The sequence below is a fragment of the Carassius gibelio genome, chromosome B16 (genome assembly GCF_023724105.1).
Source record: "Carassius gibelio isolate Cgi1373 ecotype wild population from Czech Republic chromosome B16, carGib1.2-hapl.c, whole genome shotgun sequence".
NCBI lineage: Eukaryota > Metazoa > Chordata > Actinopteri > Cypriniformes > Cyprinidae > Carassius > Carassius gibelio.
Window position 1 is genome coordinate 24,278,125 of NC_068411.1, and position 21,681 is coordinate 24,299,805.

At 35.1% G+C, this 21,681-nt stretch overlaps 1 protein-coding gene across 2 annotated transcripts in view; it reads left to right on the plus strand.

The window, feature by feature from the left end:
- Positions 1 to 21,306, plus strand: part of tsnare1 (T-SNARE Domain Containing 1) — a 111,285-nt gene extending 89,979 nt beyond the window's left edge. For both annotated transcript variants that reach the window (XM_052579321.1, XM_052579322.1), the window contains exons 11-12: positions 3,729 to 3,838; positions 20,254 to 21,306. In XM_052579321.1, the coding sequence (XP_052435281.1) occupies positions 3,729 to 3,824 (96 nt within the window). In that variant the 3' untranslated portion in view covers positions 3,825 to 3,838; positions 20,254 to 21,306. The remainder of the gene's footprint in view (positions 1 to 3,728; positions 3,839 to 20,253) is intronic.
- The last annotated feature ends 375 nt before the right edge of the window (positions 21,307 to 21,681 follow it).

Sequence of the window (21,681 nt, forward strand, 5' to 3'; positions counted from 1 at the left end):
GGCAGTCTAGACACATCAAATTCTTTCATGGAGCTTTCACACTCTTGTGAACATCAGCCTGAGGCAGAGAAGGACTTGTGTTTTCCGAAGGCTAAACTGCAAAGTGGGGACCTCGAGTTCCTGTTTATTTGCTGTGTCGTTTAAACATCATAATCAGGAAGACTTGGATTTAGAATTTTCATGTAAATTGCGCATAAGCCGATTACAAGCCAGGCAGTGGCAGAGCAAACATTATTTATTTTATGGACCTTCAATTTTCTGAGCAGATGAGATAAAGGCAGAATAATATTATGGTGGCAATCATCATGTTGCGTTATTATGACATTATAAAGACGTTTCTCATGTCACACTAGGTAAATGACTCTTTCCCCCCTTTCTCTCTCTCTCTCTCTCTCTTAAAAGCAATGTCATTCTGTTTCTCATGAAAATTTGATGTCCATCTATGTGAATCGAAAGTATTGAAGTAATAATTTTCTACATTGTTCATGGTTTGTTACAGGGGTTGATTTAGTTGAGTTTCTGGTGTAGAGGTCAGCAGATATGTTCCACCCTTCTTTATGGCTGGAAATCGATTTACGGTCAAACGACAAGTATGTCAAGCAAAAATATATCCCCTCATGTAATAGTATATTACAAGTGCCAAAATGCACAGTTTTCCATATGTTAAATCAAATGTGGAATCATACAAATTCAAGAAGAAAGGCTAAGAATTAAATCACATTTTGAGGAAGTTCTCCTATTCAGCCACTAGGTGACTTGAATAGTACCGTAGTTCCAGCACAATCTCACGACCAATTTGTACGTATTTTACGAGGTGGCTAACCTCACTTGTACGATTTTTTTCAGTATGCGATGGGTAGGTTAGTGGCAGGGTTAATGCTAGCTCATTTGTACGAATTCATGGGAATTGGGAAACTCGTAAATTATCTACAATTTAGCAAAAGTCGTATTGATTAATGCCTTGTAAAATATGTACGAAATGCCATGAGGTCGGGTTGGTAGTTTTGATGAAGCTCATTACAATTAAAGGGATAGTTCGCCCAAAAATGAAACTACTGTTACAATTTAATCATATATGAACAAATTTCTTTTGTCAGCTTAATAAACAAAAAGCACACGTCATGTCAACAAAGTGACAGACAGTTTCTAATTTAGTAAAGCATATACATTTTTTTAGACTATTTCATTTTTTTAAGAAATTAATGCATGTATTTACAAAGGATGCAATTGTTATAATTGACAGGTAAGACATTTGTCATAAAATGTTTCTATTTCAAATAAACACTGTTTTTGTGATGTTTTCGCTGATGTCTTCCTTTCTTAAAATTATACTGAAAAGCAAAGTATCATGGTTTCATCAAAAATGATATCAGCACAACTGCTTTAAATATTGAAAACAATAAGAAATCATCTAAAACTAAAGACTGGCGAAATGATGTAGAAAATTCAAATTTGCCGACAGACATTTCAATACATTTTAAGATAAGTGATTATTTTAAATTGTGATAATATTTCACAATACTACTGTTTTTCACGTAGCCTTGGTGAGCTTGAGACTTTTCAAAAACATTATACATTAAAAAATGCTAAATACCAACCCCAAACTTTTGAGCAGTAGTGTATTGGTACACAGAACAATATGGTATAATTTGCATTTCTCTACAATTCAAATCAGAGTCAAAAACTTTAAGAACTAAATCAAAGCTTCTAATGAAATTATCAGTGCATATTCATACAGTACTTTTATCATTTACAAGACTCCCCTGAAAACTTTTTCAATATCAAGGTGCTTTAGTTTTAGTGCTTCTACAGCAGCTCGACTAAATTGGGTACATGGAGAGAGAGAAAATTCATTTCCCTTTTCCTTTTTTCTCCTCTCGCCAGCACTTCACTCCATCAGCTTTCTTTTTATCCTTAAGTCATTTTCCCTTTCTCTTTCTCACTCTGTGAATGTCTGCACTCTCCATCTCCACCTCACTTCCCCACCGCAGCATCTGGAATAAACTGAAGCGCCGAAATGGAGCAACAGTTGTATTGTCACCTAAAGCTGTTTTTGTTCCCTTTTTACCTGATTTATTTTCCTGTTTTCTCTGAATGACAGAGCAGGCCCGGGATAACACAGAGTGAAAATCAGCGCAGAGAGACTGTAGGCTGAATGATAGAGCAAACTGGTGGAGGGAGAGAAAGTTTATAAGGCGCGCTTTTGGAGAAATGTAAGAAAGAAGCGAGGGAATCTGTGGTGACCAGCTGCAAGAGAGGAGATAGCAGAGAGAGGCTTTTAATTCCCAATCCCTACAGAGCCTTTGAAAATTACCAATCTTCTTATCACAGACGCAGGGCTGCTTATGCAAATTGTTGTGGAGTGGAACATTTAAATGGAAAATTACTCGACAGCAGTTTTTTTTTTTTTTTTTTGCCTCCTTCTCTCCCTCCCTCCCCCCACATGCACACTTCCACATAGAAAGCCTGTTTCCAGTCTCAGATAAGAAGATGAATTGCTCTTCGCGCTTTGAAGCACGTCAGGATTTAAAGACTCCAGCCTAGCTGTGGTCTACGACTGCTGCTCTTTCTGGCTTTGTCAAAAAAAAAAAAAAAAAAAATGATGGTGAACGGGGAAGGGCATTTCAAAACAGATTCTACTCTTCCAAATGTCGGAGCCGCCCGCCGAGTCAGAAAAAAATTATATTGAAACGCACTCAGCAAACAAATTCCATTCACTGTTGTTTATTATTCCCACACTTGTTGGTTGCATTGGTTCTAAACTGGATCTTAATTTCTCAACACGACAAAGCAAAAGATCCGCAGGGGTGTTTTGGACTTAGACGTTGAAAGTCCGAATGACACTTTCGGCAATTTTCCAAAATTCTTTTGAAAACAGAGCCGGGCTTCCTCCCACCGCCGAGCCTTATCAGAGACGAAGAGCGTCAGAGAGCCAGATGGGTTTTGCGGATGCCGTTCAGCCAGAACTTGAGCACGCCGGAGAAAGCAGCTCTCTCATGCTTGGCCAGCAGCTCTTGACTCTAGGCCACAATTCAATTCTGTCTTTGAGAAATCATTTTCAAAGCATGTCTCTGTGTTGAGGAGAGAGCCTATAGAGGTCAATTGATGGCAGCACCTTCATTTCGTATTGTGGTATTGCGTCGTTGGCGGAAACCTGTTGGGAAAATTATGGTGTAATTTTGTTCTTTTATTCCATGCGGGTCCTTTTGTACCTAGAAGAGCTGTTCGTACTGGATAATGACTGTTGATTTATTGATTTTAACAAGGGCGGGCTACCGAGAAAGAATTTATTCTATGGATTTTTTTTGTGTACAAATCTATTTGACTCACAAGTCTCGCTTTTGTGGTTAGTCTATTACGACTATGCTGCTGGATGCTGTCTGAATGCATTTTCAGTTACTATTGCTCCCTTCTCACTAGACACTACTAGCCTAACTTAACTTGTATTTTTGGTATCCTGATAGTAGCTCATTGTTTTTGTAAGTTTTGGATAAATTAGTCACCCACATGAGTATCAAAGCCCTTGATCAGCATTCACATCAGGAATGAGCAGCATGAACATTCTGCCAAACATCTCTTTATTTGTACTTAACAGTGGGGCTTAACTTTTTTTTTTTTTAAGTTTAACATGACATGAAAAGGACATAACTTTAATTTTGGGTGAACTATCATTATGCCTAATCATACAGTAATATCTATTTTTTTTTCTTCTTTATTCTGTCTTCCAGAGGCAGCTGAGGAGGAGGAAATGTTATCTGCTAATCGCTGGAGTGCTGCTTCTTACTTTGCTTATCATCATTATTGCAGTCTCAGCCAGAAAATGAGAGCAAGACCACAGGTGAGCTACATCTGCTCTGCCCATCCTGTAATAAAAATAACAACATAAAAAAGAAAGTGTGAAAAAAATACTGTAGGGACAACACGAATAAACGAAACAAAAATGAAACGAATATTATATTATTTTTTAAGCAAATGTATAAAAAAATGTATAAAATATGTGATTATATGATAATTTATTCATATTTTAATAATAATTCAAATTATTAAAATAATTATTTTCAAAAACTTTTTGGCCAGGTTTCTGAATAGAAAGTACTTTATTTGAAACATAAATCTTTTGTCTTTCACTTTTGTCTAAATTAATGTTTAATTTAATTTAAATATAGAGTACTTTTCAAATGTTTGGAAACATTATGATAAATAAATAAATAAAAATGTTTTAAGGAAGTCTATATATATATATATATATATATATATATATATATATATATATATATATATATATATATATATATATATATATATATATGATAACAACTTTAATTATTAAAACATTTTGACCAGTGGTGTAGATATTCGTACAGTATAAAACCAAAGTCCTTTTAGACAAGTCATGCCACTCGGCTGCCATCTTGGCAATGCCTCCGGGCAGCTATTTCAGACTAACAAGACCAGGCTCCTATCTAAATGAATGGGCAGCGTCAGAACTGCACTTTCACTGGTCACCGGGACATAAAAACTGCATGTATAGAAACAGCAGTAAAATATGATTAAAATCACTGAAAAAGTTTACTGCCTCCACGTTGTTATCACCCTCTTTTATGTGGATTCCATCTGATCTTGCACACACCACAACTCGCTGTCGCCAAATCGTCTCCACTGTCGCAAAACCTCAACTGTGCGCATCCGTAAGTGGAACCAGACGATAGGCTTAAATGTTTACTGGCTTAACTGTTAAAAGCAGATGATTGGCTTTCCAGCGGGAGGGGCGGGACATATAAATACAACCGCCATCTTTGCCATTACGGGTTTTCCTAATATAGTTGTATTGAGGATTGAGGAAGTGGCATGTCTCTTATAAATTGTCTCTGATAAAACCTTCAAACACATAACTGAATTCAATATAGATGTTTACTTTGTTTGATTGATTGATTGATTGATTTAAAAACACAATATTGCCATAAAATACCAATTCAAAATTTGTCTCCTACATATTAATAATAATAATAAAGAGTACCTTGTGCTTTATTGCCAAAATGCAATGCAGAAAAATGAATTTCAACTAAAGCAGGTCACTAGTTGCCCTTTGTTTTAAACTTTCAGACAAACTCATCTGAAAAAGAAAAAGAAAAAGGTGTCAAAACAATCTTGCTTACCTAATTGGTTCTTGACATTTGTACTACCTGAACCAGTGTATATAGGATGCTATTTTTCACTACCAAACGCCAATGCTGTGAAAGCTCTTCAGACTAATATTTCACCCATGGGCAGCCTCTCTGAGGGGAGTGGGATTTTATCAGTTAGATGGATTACCTCCTCATTCATCTCTGAAAGGCCAACTGACAATTACACTCTTCTGTTATTAATTTATCCTCACAATCTACTTTTATACGTTCATTGACTCATTCATTAGTTCATTGGTTGTTCTCATTCATCTATCTGTGAGGAGGAAGAGTGTTGGAAACTGGGTTGAGGACTGACTCCATTTCCATGAGATGTTTATCTATGTGTTCGATCTCTCGCGGCCTCCCTTGGGGAGACGAGGCTGAGTGACAGCCTGGACTCCCTCTCGTATCGATCCGTACCCTCTCCGCTCTCCCGCTTTTCCTCTGGCAACACGCACATACCTCTTTTTAAGCGGCGTGTGTGAAACTGAAAGCAGATAGCATCTTTAATTAAGTAGCTCTTAACTCGCATTTGTGAAATAGAGTGAAACAGCTAGCATAAGTTGTTTGAACTTTGGTGCTAAGATCTCATCTTTTATCAAGTGCTTGAGCAAATAAGAACAGTTGGGAGATTTCGTCACTAAAAAAAATCATTAAATTCAAACACGCTCTGCCATATCAGTTTTTTTATTTTATTTTTTATTTTTTATATAAATCGAGAACTCTTAAGTACTAATTGATGTAGAGATTTCAATTTCCATCACTTCTGTTTTAACCTACAACTATCTAATTTATGTTGTTATTATATCTTTTCTAAATTAAATGTTAGATTTTCACTTAATTTCAAAAGAAACTGTAATGGATGGCTTTCTGTGCTGACGGTGCTGCTATGTTATGTGGTTGCTATGATGTTGTGAGTGGTTGTTAGATGGTTGTTCCCATTTCTGCATAACTTAAAGAAACAGGACAGTTGCATTTAAACTATATATATATTTCTGCCTAACTTGGGTCTCTTTTTTATAAGGATTGTTCACCCAAAAATCTCATGCTGTTCCATACCTGTATAAAGGCCTTCCATACATTTGTTATTTTAGTATCAATGAGATACTATTATAGTTATATAGTTAAATATAGTTATATAAGTATAGTTGTATATAGAAGTCGTGGCCTAATGGTTAGACAGTCGGACTCCCAATCGAACGTTTGTGAGTTCGAGTCCCGGGCCGGCAGGAATTGTGGGTGGGGGGAGTGAATGTTCAGTTCTCTCTCCACCTTTAATACCACGACTTAGGTGCCCTTGAGCAAGGCATCGAACCCCCAACTGCTCCCCGGGCGCCGCAGCATAAATGGCTGCCCACTGCTCCGGGTGTGTGCTCACAGTGTGTGTGTGTGTTCACTTCTCTGTGTGTGTGCACTTCGGATGGGTTAAATGCAGAGCACAAATTCTGAGTATGGGTCACCATACTTGGCTGAATGTCACTTCACTCAAAATGAGGAGGGACTGTGTGAAAAAAAAAAAAATAGGAAGAATAGGAAGTCCAAACAATGTAAACATTAACAATGAGAATCTATCAGAATTTCAAAAGCCTTAACTTTGGACACAGCAGATGACAGAACTGCAGTTCAGACTAATAAACAGAACATTATCATGCATTGGTGTGAATGCTTATCTTTTTATTTTTTTTTATTTTTTTCATTCTTGGTGTGAACAGTCCTTATCTTCTTTTAGTAAGCAAAAAAATATATATATATATTGAATAATACTGGGGCACAAACAGCATTGGACTCTACAGAATTTCACTGTATGGACAAATAAACTAAAATATTACTACATTTCTAAGTATCTTCTTTTGTGTTCCACAGAAGAAAGAGATGCATACAGATTTGGAAAGACAGATTCATTTTTCTCTTTAATATATTATTAGCAGAGCTGTTTAGTTAATTCATCCCTCCGACTCATATTTGTTTAGTTCACCCCTCAATCACAGATTAAGCATGTCTTTTATATCTCAGGTTGACTGGATAACTGTTTTAAGGGACCCTGTAGCATACCACCCTATGGTTTGTGGGGAAGGGGGTGGGGGAGGGTTCACCCTAAGCTGTGCTGTTTGGTTCAGTGCCATAACAAACTATAAGCTCAGGAGAGCTTGCCAGCTTGTGTTCTAGGGACTGGCTCCAAAAGCTGCATAGATTTATAGAGAATTAACAGCTGTGGATCTATGTAAACATGGGCCATTCAGTTCTGGTGATTTCATGCACTGCACAGTTTGTGAATATTTCTTTCTACAGTACATCTCCTTATAACCCCAAGCTGTTCGCAGTGCATTTTTTTTAAATGAAAAATTAGGTGAAATGATCCCTGGGTGACAAGCAGTACCTTAGACCCTGCTTAAACCTGATAGGAACATCAATTGCAGATGGATTTTCAGGTAAGCACACAACGCTAAATAGATATATTCTAGTGGTTTATTTAAATTATTTATTTATTTAATTATTGCCGTGGTTTTGATATTTTAATTTTCCAAATGGTTTATTTAAATTATTAATTCACTATCACTTATTAATTAATTCCTAATATTAATTATTGGTTATTTGTTTTCTGTTATTTCATTATTTATTATTGATTATTCGTTATTTTTAGTTAGTTATTTAGTCAGTCACATTCCCTCAAAAGAATCAGGACGATTGCATTTAAGCTATATATTCAGGTTTTTTTTTTTTTTTGTCTTTGTAAGTCAGTTACATAAAAAATAGATTGGTCTAATTTGAATCCCCAAAGTAAAGTTTGACTCCTGAAGATAAGGCTTTAAAATAATCATTAGGTTTATGAAACTGTTCAACAAATGTTTACAGATGTTTAATTATAAATGTTTATCAGGTGTACGCAGAAATATGAACTTATGATCTGATCACCAAAACTGGATGTTAAACCAGGTGTTCACATGTCCTTAGATGTTTAGAAAAAGTTAAATCTGACAAATGTGGGTGATTAACAGTGAGATCCTTCACAAAAGCAAAAGTGCAACGTATTATTGGAAATGTGCTTGGACTGATGTGTTTGGAAACAGGCAGGGTGGCAGAGGGGAGAGCACAGTGCATAATATATCAGTTTAATGATTCAGCAATGACAGAACTAACCGGGGAGCCTCTTTGCCTCTCAGATCAATAGCCTTGTGCTTTACGTGCTCTAAATAACACAATAACTGCTCCTTGACTCTTATTCCTGCGAGTTGTGTTGCCAGTGCTGCCCTCACATCTTGTTTACAGACTCATTTGGGTGAAAGAGATCCTTCAGTATGCATGTCAGCGGCATGAGCTAACTACAGCTGATCCTTCTGCTCTGAGCTGGTGAAATTGAGAGCAATCCGAGAGCGGCTCCAACTCATTGATTCACCCATTTCTTCAAATGAACCATCAACAGCATGACAACAGACTATACTGCATTTTAATGTTGTGTCCGTTATGCATTATCATACAGTGGTAATTTAAATGCCAATCTGTTAGCTGGTTTAACAAGGAATGTGAGAGTCTTTGAGCTTTTTTTTAAGACCCCAGTGGTGTCTGGATCCCTGAAGTACATCACCTCTTATCTCACATCGGCAAATGTCTAGATACAATGTGATTTTTGACGGGTGAAATTTTTCATTTTTATTTAGTGAACCGTCGTCACTTTACTTGTGCTGGTGGGTGACAGAATAATAATAAATATCCGGTTCCATATATATATATATATATATATTGAGCAGAAATATTATGTATATTATTTCATATATATATAACAGAAAACGGAAAACATTACAAAATATTTCCAACCCCAAACTTTTGAATGGTAGTGTAGAATTTAGCAACTTTTTAAAAACTGCTTAAACTAGAGAATGCATACTTAAAGTGTTCACTTTGTATAATTTCTTTTTAAGTAGTGATATGGACCTGATTTTACTGATAAACCACTAACCTCATAAAACAACACTGAAATTACTTTCTTCCAGGTTTTATAGGACTACAAACTGAACAGCTCTATTGAGTCAATTTCTGAAGCTGTTTTCCTCTTGGAGTCTCCATGTAGGTTTTTTAAAGGGTTTTCTGTCTTTATGGGCACATTTGGCAGAGCAAAATATAGGAAAATTTCACTAGACTAGAAATAAAACAGAAAGTCAATCCCACTGTGTTGCTTACAGTTTTATTGCTTGTATATTTTGCCATAGATTAAATGTCAGAACAATATCAAAATAAGATATTAGCCTTCCTCAAATTGGTTTCTTTGACAAAGTGATGTGACACACAGCCAAGTATGGTGACCCATACTAAGAATTTGTGCTCTGCATTTAACCCATCCGAAGTGCACACACACAGCAGTGAACACATACACACACACTGTGAACACACACACATACACACTGTGAACACACACACATACACACTGTGAACACACACCCAGAGCAGTGGGCAGCCATTTATGCTGCAGCGCCTGGGGAGCAGTTGGCGGTTCGGTGCCTTGTTCACAGGCACCTCAGTCATGATATTCTCAGCCCGAGACTCGAACCCACAACCTTAGAGTTAGGAGTTTAACTGTCTAACCACTAGGCCACATCTTTTTTATGAAAAAACTGTCGGCACACTGTATTGTGAGCTTATGTGTTTTTTTTTTTTTTTGTTGTTTTTTTTTGTTTTTTTTTTTGATCACATTCAATTTTTATTGACAGGCTATATGTGATTGTGTAAGTAAAAAAAATAAATAAAAAAATAACAACAACATGTAAATATACATTCTGCCATACAAATGTGACTTGTCTTTTTACACCTTGAGACAGTGTTCTTAAAAAAAAGAAAAATTTAATTACCATTGGCCATACCATTGTGTAAAGAAAATAAAAATACTTTCTGAATTTGATTGTAAATCTGTTGTGATATAGCTGAAAATCATAGGGTGTAAAAAAAAGGAACCAGAATTGAATAATAAATGGATACTTTGGCCTCAAAGACCTCCATTTGTACACAACAGGGCATCTCACCAGTTCCTCACTGACTTGTTCACAGCCATCATGTTTTGAACTTCTAGGTAAAGGGAATTAAAATATGTGAGGAAATGACTTCTTGGAACTTCATTGCTGCCATAGAAATGGAACAGTTTAGTTTATGATGCAGATTAACTGCAGACCCTAACAAATAAGCACTATATATATGCACAGTGTAAACCTAGAACATTTTCATAGTGTAAAAAAGAGTCCCAGTCCAATTTCCAAGGCCCTTTCATTCATTTCTGTATCAGTTTGTATTTTTCGAATGTGCACGCACATGTACAGCCCACATAAAACCCACAGTCTGTGTCCAGCCCCACGTGGGCTGCCTCTTTTTGAACATGGCAGAAGGGCTCGAAGCCAGCACACTTCCCCGGATCTCCCAGGCATAGAACTGCATGCCTGGGCCAAGTCTCAGTTTGACCCTTATCATGTCTGAAACTGACCGCTGAGCGGCGGATTAGTGGGCCGGCCTGCACCTGTGTGGGCGGACACCATACCCTCCACTGAAGCAGCAGTGTGGGTTGCAGTCAAACCGTGCAGCCAGACACCATCACGGAAAGAAGGGACATAACAGACCCAGCCACCCACCGCAGGGATGCTGGGAAGGACAGGGGGAGGAGGGCAGAATTTACCTCTGCTTATGCTTAGAAGCCTTTAATGTCTCTCTTCCATCACTGCTGCACCTGGCTTGATGTGATGCCTTTGGAAATGTTGACTAGTTCAGAAGAAGGTATTATGAGAGGTGACAGTGGAGCTTTTTGAGATGGGTTAAGGACAATTTAGCTCATTGTTTATTATTTGGTGTTGACAAAGCTTTTTAAATAACTTTGATTACTGTTTTACAGACTCATCAAGCCTATGCTATTATAGTATTTATTAATATTCAAAATGTGATTTTTATATTTTCAGTTTTTATTTTAGTTTCAAGATTTTTGTGTGCTTTTGACTTTTTTTATTAGTATCTATCTATCTATCCATCCATCCATCCATTTTGCCCTCAGGCCAACAAAAATGTAGAGGAGTTTCTAATTCACATAGTATTTTTTTTTTTCTTCATAGGAACAGACCCAGATAAATTTAGCATTACATCATTTGCGCAGCAGTGGATCCTCTGCAGTGAATGGGTGCCATCAGAATATGAGTCCAAACAGCTGATAGAAACATCACAATGAAAATATTTTGAATTAGATTTTATTTTTTTTATTATATCTTAAATCATTTTTTTTTTTTTTTGTAAGTAATTTTGCTTATTATAAATATGGATATTTATTTATTTACATATTTACCTATTTACTATTTGGGTTAAATTTATTTTTAAATTTAAATGATTTCATTTGGTTGCCAAGACATTTCTAATTTACAATTAAGTTAAATTTCTAATCTAATATTTACATTTTAATTGATTTAATTTAAACTTTATATATATATATATATATATATATATATATATATATATATATATATATATATATATATATATATATATATATATATATATATATATATATATATATATATAAAGTGTAATTAGTTTTACTTTTTAGTTAACATACCTTTCTGGTCCTGAAAGTTCAGCAGATCCCTCAACTAATCACAAGCACCATTTCAGTAGAAAAGAGCTATCAGTGTGTAGCTAATTCAGCCCCAGTGTTCAGTGTATTTATCTCAGCATTGAACATGTTGCTCTCAGCTACTTGTTGATGATGTTATCTGTTTTTCCTTCCTTAATTCCTTTTTCATTATTCTTATTCGTCTTTTTACTCGTAATGTCTTCAGGAGAGCCTGCATTTTCTTTTAAATATTATTAGTAATGTGTTCCAGCACAAGTCATGTAAACACATCCAACTTCAGTTTGAGTTTTTAGGATCAACTGAGGCATCGAAGCTTATGTGCGGCTTGTCGTTCTCTCTCTAAACTGCTAGCAGGGCTGAAGTTGAATTTCAAGCACCTTTTTTCGCTGATAAATATGAAAGAATTAATGCTCAGGAAACATTTTTATATTTAGCTGCTAAAGCTGATTTAGACTCAGTGAAACAGAGCAGACAGGTTCCTGCAGAAAGAGGCTTATTCAAATGAAAAAGCTAAGTTGACAACACTGAGCTGGTATTCACCATGATGAGACACTGCAAAGATGAAAAGAAAGAAATCCGACAGAGGCACAGAGAGAGTGAGAGAATATTTAAGGGTGCCTAGAGTGCTAAGCATCAGACCTTCTAGCACTGAACATCTGATTGAATGCATGTTGTTCTGTCTTCATATCATAGGCGCAGCTCATTAATTCATTTAATATTAGTTTAATATTCATGAAAGATGTGTTATAACAAACTTCACTACTTGTATTGCATTCATGCCAGTAAATTATGCTATTATTGAATTTGAAGTCACAATGCTGATTCACATTATTTGATTATTATTATTGTTATTATTATTTCAGGTTTGTAACTTGTATTTTAAATAAATAACTTTAAAACTATTTTCACTCAGAAATTGTGTTACAGTTAGTTACAAAGCAATGGCAAGTAGCATACTGACTTAAACATGACATTTATTATTATGTATTTTAATAGTATTTTCTTGAGAATTAGCTCCATTAATCTTTGATGTATTTACTATGTTTTTTTTGTTTTTTTTTGTTTTTTTCTTCAGTGTTCGAGTAGTCAACGTTGTTTTGACTGATTGAATTGCACCCCTTTTTTTTTAATCTAAAGCAATCTATAGTACACTCGCTGAAGGAATAGTTTCCAATCGAACAGCTTGGGGTTAAATGCTTCTCTCAAGGGCAGAATGGCAATAGAAAACTCAGCAACTCGATTAGCCTGCAGCAAGTTGCAACAAACTCCTTAGGTTAAGAAAATCTTTAGTGATAATAATAGGGTTTTCTCAGCTTAAGGGCTTCATTGCGACCGTCCCCTGATCTTTAACTGCCCCAAAACTACCAGCACATTAGTGAAGGTCATTTTCTACTTGCTACTAGCCAGTAGCTGCTGTCAGAAATGAAAGGCAGTTTGGAGTTAGCACAGTGCACTAGTTCTAGTATATTTAATCCACGTCCATGAACAAGTGTGACAATAAGCCTTCTGTATGGACTAAAATCCTCTTAGGCGAAGCTTTGTGGGTAAACTTGCCTGATGCAAATTCTAAACCCCATTAGCTTTGAGGAACTAGTCAGCTGCATTGAGATTAATGGCAGGGCGACTTCTTGATTTAATAGGGTTATTTCCCTGCTTCCGGCCAAGTATAAACAACAAACTTAATGCAAGACATTACTCACTTTCTCCACTGACTGATAGAAGTTTCTGAGTTTACTTGTGCTGATGTTTGCTGATGCAACATTGGTCCATTTTTGCTGTACTTTCCACCTTTTGTCTCCTCTATGTGTGTCTTTAAAATCAGCCAGAACTGAGTGAATTATGATTTTCTAAAAAAAAAAAAAAAAAAAAAAAAAGATTTTGATAGAAGCTGTTATTTAAAGTGCATTTAAAATGTTTTGTATCGATTTCTCTGTCATGAGTGGGAGAAGGAGAAAGAAAGGAGTAAGAGAAGCTTTAACAAACTGTGTTTCCTACCTGAAAAAAAAAAAGCTCTTTTTGCTGCAATGAAGTGATTTTGTGAAATTAGGGGATATGGATTTGCAGCCGCTATTAAGGATAAATGCTGAGTGAGAAATGTTATGTGCAATTTTCCATTACAGGGGGAAAAATGAAAATCCTTATTTATCTATTTTTTAGTGCTGTCAGCTCGCTCTGAACTTTACTCATGGGGATTACCGACAAACTCTCCGGGTGAGAGACAGGCGCTGAAACTCCCATGTGAGAAACAGATGTGTGGCAGAGGTATTATAAGTTTGCAGAGTCCCAAACCTAAATGTTAGTAGCTTATATAAGGAAACAGAGAGATAGAGAGGACATCGCTCTGAAACGGAGGATGACAGAAATCACACTTGTCTTTTTTTTTGGATATGCTTCTCGAAGATCACAAAGAGACGGCCCCCTCCCGTGTTCAGCTGGTGTCTCCAGGAAGAGCTGAGATTACTTAAAGCTGATTGGTCAACTTAATGTGCTAGACACCACCATTAAAAAGACTGAGGACTTAAAAGTGTCATAATAGTCGAAAGATCAATGCAGAGTCGTCGAATCCATGGGGACCGCAGGGAAAGATTAAAAAAGAATTTGATACAGTCGTCATTCCCTTTAGAATGATGCACATTGAAGTTGAATGAATGTAACATGCACCATGCATTATATTATTAGAGGAAAAAACACAAATCAGAATACAGTATATTGCAAAGAGAAAAAAAGTTTGGAATACTTCATATTTTATAATGTTTTGAATAAAATCTGCTATGCTGATTAAGGCTGCATTTAACTGATAAAAAAATAATGGAAACACAGCAATATTGCCAAATAATAGTAAAAAAGCTAAATTTTTAGCTTATTTATTCCAGCCTGCAGAGTCACTCTATCATGATTAGCATGTTGCTATGATCCTGTAGTTACCATTATAATAATGTTCACATGATTTTGCTGAATATTGATTTGGTCCTCAATTATTTATTTTTGGTGCTCAAATAATAATAGTGGTCTTATTGCTATTAATGTTGAAAATGGTTTTGGTGCTTAATATATATATATATATATATATATATATATATATATATATATATATATATATATATATATATATATATATATATTGTGTGTGTGTGTGTTTATCTGTGTGTAAACCATGATACTTTTATTATTATTATTACTGGAATTCTTTGATGAAAATAATTTTCAAAAGAACAGCATTTATTTTAAATATAAATTACTTAAAACATCATAAATGTATTCACTATCACTTTTGGTCAACTTATGTGTCCTTGCTGAATAAAAGCAATTATTAATAAGCATTACTTACTTATTTAACAATATTTAACCCAAACATTTGAATGGTATCATAATTTCTGCAAACTATTAAGCATAATAATCTGTTTTCAGCATATTAATAACTAGAGTAATGACTTCTGAAAACTCAGCTTTGATGTCCCAAATAATAAATAACAATTTTAATTAAAAAATTAAAAAAGGAATCAGTTATTTTCAATTCTAATAATATTCATATAGTATTGGTTTTTAATATTTTCCCTGAATTTTTAAATAATCACATTTATTATTATGTAAAGAAAAATAAGCATCTTGTTTTCTGTTTCAGATTTATTTTACTTGCCCTGTCTACAACAACTAGCACGACTCATGCTCTGTGTGTGCTTTTAGGAATGGGGGAAAAAATCTTTTTCAACAGGGCAAGAGGGCAGGTTGACAGGAAGATGTTCGAATGGCTCTCAGATAGCTTGTCTATTCACCGTTGGAGGTGTAAAAGCTTATGCACTTAGTGAGTAGACTCCATTCTGGTGTGTCCAAAAATGTTTTTACCTTGTATGCGGGCAGCTGGACTAGAATGTGAAGCTTCAAACAGCTCTTTGCCTTCAGCTCATACAGAGCACTTGCTCTGTGTCTGTGGAGGTATGGAGGTACCATTTAATTCACTCTCTGACAATCAATACTTTTGGCTGTGAAGAGTGCTTGGCTTTGATTGATATGAGCTATCGGGAAAAGGCATCTGGATGTGGACTGGAAATGGGGCGAGACGGATGCTTTTGGAGTGCAGGGGCCCATCTGTCCACACTGATTTGCCCCAAATAACGTCTAACTACTAAATCTTAGAAGTCTTGGTTTGGTGAAAATAGAGCAGAAAACCTTTTTTATCCTGGTCTGGAGTTAAATCTGTTATATGAAGCTTTTTTTCATTCCCAACAGCTGTTTTCATCTGTTGCTTGCTTACATTAATGTTAGAGCTGTGCACTTGCAGTTACGCATATGTTCTGATACATTGAACTGTCATGCTTATGGAGATGGGAATGGAGATTGGAATGCAGCATTTGCTGGTATCCTTCCCCATCTTCTCTCCATTTATTCCATGTCCCTTTTCTACTGCTTGTGTATATTGTAACTTTTAGTAGTTACAATATATGCGAGTAGACACTTGACTCTTCTCTCAGAGAAAATGCATGAAGTGCATCTTGAGATGCTTTTTGCAAACTTAACCTTCACTCTCTGATCCAAAATTAGTTTTAACTGAATTTTAGGTAAATTATATGGATGCATGGATCGTTAGATGGATGAATGAATAGATAGATAGATAGATAGATAGATAGATAGATAGATAGATAGATAGATCACATTTCTTTTGATATATATTTAAAGATTACTTAAGTACATACAGTACATATGCAACTTTGAATGTATTCAATTTGACCTCAAATTACCTCAAATTCAGTCTTTTGCTCATTGCACGCGATGACCTTATGAATTAGGACAGATTTGCCATGCATAGCAACAGACGGTCCCTTTTACCTCGGGAGTTTTGGCCCCGTTGCACCCTCGTCTTGAGTTATAGCTCTGGTTTGCCAGTTTATGTGCTTATGTTGAGGAGATTCCTCATCACTTCAACACTGTCTCATAAGCCTGCGAGTTGTTTTGGAGGCTCTCTAGCTCCCCTCTCATGTCATTTCCACTCTGGTATAATGGCTATAGTGGCACAGTTGGCACGCAGGAAGAGCGAGACTTGTGAGCTCGGTGGCTGGGGGAGATCCTCCCCGCGGTGGCTGTGAAGCAGCCTTTGATGTGGACGTAGCCAGCAGAGTGAGCTTCTTGGCCAGAGAGACAGCCTGGGTGGAGGTTGCCCTCTGATCTCTGTCACTTCAAAGCAGGTGTTCCTTCTTTCTCAGCTCCCCATCCTTTCATCCTTTTACTCCCTTTACCATTCCTCTCACTTACTGCCTGCTCTCTCTCATCGGCTCAGCCAAGATTCCCACACAGTGACGACAATGACTTCACAACTGATGGACGTTTCTGAGACCTTTTTGTCAGACGTCCACATAATGCTCATCTGTCATTTCTCTCTCTGCCTCTCCCACATGATTCACAAAACACACACACACACACACACACACACACACACAACCACACAAAGAAAAAAACCTCCTCCTCTCCTTTTTGTTAGAATCATCATCTGACATTTATTTTGTTGCTGTTCTCGATATTACGGGAATTCAGATGAGATGTTTAGTCACACATATCTAGCTGTTTCTGAAATTATATTGCAAATCACAGTGTGGCAATAACAATCATGAGAACACAAATATTTATGTGACATTAAAATAGTGTGTATTGTAAAGGCAATTGGAATGAAAGATATATTTGTCATGGTGAAATGCATGTGTATCTCACAAATGTCATCTTTAAAATGAACCAACTTAAAGGTATAGTTCATCCAAAACTGATCTGCTATAACAGTTTGAAAGACATTTTTACACATATTATAGAAACAGACCAAACAGTCCAAAAGCAGACTAAAATTCCCATTTAATTGTTATGCATGTAAGAACTTCTTTGTTTGCATATACACTACCATTTAGAAGATTTGGGGTCCGGAATAATTTTATTTTATTTTATTTTATTTTATTTTATTTTATTTTATTTTATTTTATTTTATTTTATTTTATTTTATTATTCAGCAGTGATATATTAATATATATATATATATATATATATATATATATATATATATATATATATATATATATAAAACATTACATCATTTACATCATAAAAAAGAACCTTTCTACTCATCAATAGTTCCTAAAATGTTTCATGGTTTCCACAAAAATATTAAGTAGCACAAAGACAACAACAACATAATAATAATAATTATCATCATTATAATAATATTAAGTGTTACTTGTTTTCTGAAATATCATGCGTCACTGATTACTGCATAAAATTCAGCTTTTCCACCACTGGTATAAATTACATTTAATATTTTAACAAATATATTCAAATGTATAATAGACATTTTAAATTGTAATAATATTTTACAACGTTACTTTTTAAAAAATATAATTTTATTCTTTATCAATAAATGCAGCCTTGGTGAGCATAAAATATTTTTCAAATGAACTATGTAATGCATTAACTTACTGTTATTTAATTTTATCTGCAATTGTTTTGTTGCACCCCACTTATAGTAAATACTGTATATATAATTTAGGGCTTTATTAATTTCTTCTTGTCACAATCCTCAGATTTTCCATTGTTCTGTTATTATGTTTTATTTATGTGTGTGCATGCATGAGAAGCCACTCCACATGGGTGGGGATGTTAAAGCAAGTTAAGAAGCAGATCAAAAGGCTGCAGTGCCCTTCACTCTTATTTTATTGGACTGTTCTGATTCCTCCGTGTGTCAGCACTGGCCTCAGATCAGCCCTGCAGACCCAGACGGGCAGAGACAGGTCATTTGAGATCAAACTTACTGTTCAGACCCTGGTGATGTGACCTGGAAGCCTTAGGCACAGTGAGTGAAATGAGTCTGAGGGGAGAGAAAGACAGATAGGAAGGTGGGTGAAATGGAATGCTTTTAAAGATGTGAGGCATAAATCCAGGTAATTATGCAGACAGTGGGAAGTGCTTAGCATCGTTTTCAAGTAGAGCAACTGGCTGTTCTCGTACCAAGTTAAGTAAAAGCTGATTCATTCGTTTTGGTCGGTTGCTTACAGAATCGTTCACGTTTTATTGCACAGATGGACTGCAACTCCTGATGGGGACAAGTCGCATATTTAAGGAATATCACACAAGCAAGAGTGTTGTTATATCTGTTGGAACATTACAAAGTTAATATATAAAAAAGTTTAATTCATATCTCATTAACATTTTTTAAAGCATTATCCTTAATTTATGCTTAGAACAATCTGCCAAATTATTAAGAAACACACACCTATTGTATGTTTGTTTGTTTGTTTGTTTATTGTTTTTGAAAAAAATATCTTATGCTCTGAAAGGCTGCATGCATTTGATCAAACATACAGTACAAACAATATTATTACAATTTTAAATAACCATTTTCTATTTGATTATATTTAAAAATGTAATGAATTCCTGTGATGGCAAAGCTGAATTTACAGTTGACATTAATACAGTCTTCGGTGTTAATGATTTTTAATATTAACTATTGAAAACAGGTTTTGCTGCCTAATATGTTTGTGGGAACGTACATTTTTTTTTTTTTATGAATAATTTTATTTTACATTATTATTATTATTATTATTGTTGTTGTTGTTGTTGTTGTTGTTGTTGTTGTTGTTGTTGCTGTTGTTGTTGTTTGTTTGTTTAACATTTTGTAAAATATATATATTTATTGTCATCCTTGCCAAATTAATATTAAGAAGCAAAAACTATTTTCACCAGTGATAATTCAGCCTTTCTATCATAGAAATAAATTACTTTTTAAAATATGTTTTAGATATTTGAACTGTGAAATAATAATAATAATAATAATAATAATAGTTGCTTTTGTTCATTGTATTATACATAAAAAGAAAACAGACAGAATACAAAAAGAAAATAGAATTCGAAAAGAATTAAAATTATAGAAAAAATTATATATATATATATATATATATATATATATATATATATATATATTTTTGTGTGTGTGTGTGTGTGTGTAATGTAGCCTAGCTAAGCTACCACACAAGATGAAAATGTAAGTTTGATGCTGGATAACAAGCACTGAATACTAACCCACATCAAGTGACAAAGAATAATGCCTCCCTAACTCTCATTTACTTAAAGGTTTCTTGTTTGCGCTCCGAATAAGGATAATTTCAGATGAAAGTGATGAGCTACAGCCTTTTATGGATTGCCTAGTTGGGTGATTAATGAACCACTTCACTTCCAAACTTAGGCTTGCTCTTAATTAAAACTTTAAGTCTGACCACAAATCATAATTCACATCACCCAAACCTCAGGACAATTTTAAAATAAATTGTTCAGTTTGCATTGAAACCAGTTCATGTTTTAACTGGTTGGAGAGATGATGCCGGGGAAGAAGCAGTTTGCCAGTACATCCCCCCATTTAAACATACAACACAAATATTCTCGTATGTTTTTGTACTTTTGTGTACAAAAATTGTGTCCTTGATGTTGACATGCTTTGTGACCTTTGACCTTTTTCTGTTATTCTTTCAGAGATCTCTGTTTCAACTCTGCTGTGATCTCTCTTCAACTTCCAGACAAAATAAGATTCTGTACGTAGAGGTCCACCTGCGCTCACTCCCTTACTTCTTATCTCTGTCTATACTTCTGTCAGATTGTGTGTGTTTTTGTGTATGCATGTATGGAAATGTGTTTGTGTGTGTGTGTGTGTGTGTGTGTGTGTGTGAGACTGTTCATTAAAAGAGTCTATTTTTAATCAGTGCTTTGTACTGTATTGTGCAATTAATTGCTCCTTACCTCTTCAAAGTGGACTCGAATCAAAGAACAAAATCCAAATAGACTAAATGTTGCTGTAGGCTTTTATGCCGACTTTAAAATATCCTTTCCGTCATTTATCGCTGATTCTTGAGTACAGAGATAAAACTGGCTCTGGATTTGCTTGCCTGTACTTAATTTGGATATTATGCATAGAAGCTGAAACTCAGAGCAATCATATCAAGGTTCTGAAAAAAATTTATAAGCACAATAAACGAAATAGTACATTTATGTGAAGATCATCTAAATTAATTTCCAAGTCAAAATTCTGTGTTTTGTCCCATGTCTCAAGAATCAGTCTAATGCTAGCTCTCATATCAGCTCATATTGATCTTTTGCTGCTTACATTGTTTTTTGTTTTTTTTTAGGGTGCAAATATATAATATGTGACAAAAATGTAACAGTGACACTATTTTTAGAAACATTCTTTATAAGGCCATTTATTTCTTATAAAGAAACATAACCGGTGTATATTTCTCTTTAAATATTGTAACCTGCTGTCTGTGTTTACCAAAAACTGATATTATTTACTGACATTTGAATGCAGCAGGTAGTCTACCATTACAGAACACCTGTCGAGAGACATGTTGAGATATTATTGTTATCATTTGCATAACCATAAAACCATAAATAGTTTTTTTTATATACATATAAAATAATATTTCAAAGGTTCAGTATCGTCTTGTATTGCACTGTTCTTAATATCCATTATTTAAGTTGATTTTTCATTGTTTATTTGCTGGCTTTTATTAAACGGTACAATGCAAAAAACATCTAGTCTCTCCATTTGTTTCGCTGTCTCATTCAAACACATTTTCAAGGCTAATAGAACTTCAGCAGATTGTGATGGAAAGAGAACTGACATACAAATAATAGAAATAATAGGTTTGTACTGGCTCAGTCATTCACCTGCTAATCAATATGAGACAGGAACTTCATGGCACGCTATTCATTCAGAGACAGCAACAAGCTCACTACGCTTTCCCCACAGAGTGATTATTTTAACTGTCGGATGATCTCTGTAGTGAGCTGAGAAAGACAATGTAGAATTTGAATGGGGTATAGTTAAAGCTTTTTCTGTTATAGCAGTTTCTCTGGTATATCATTGATGGCTGCTAAAGAATGTTAATGCTTAGCTGCTGCGTT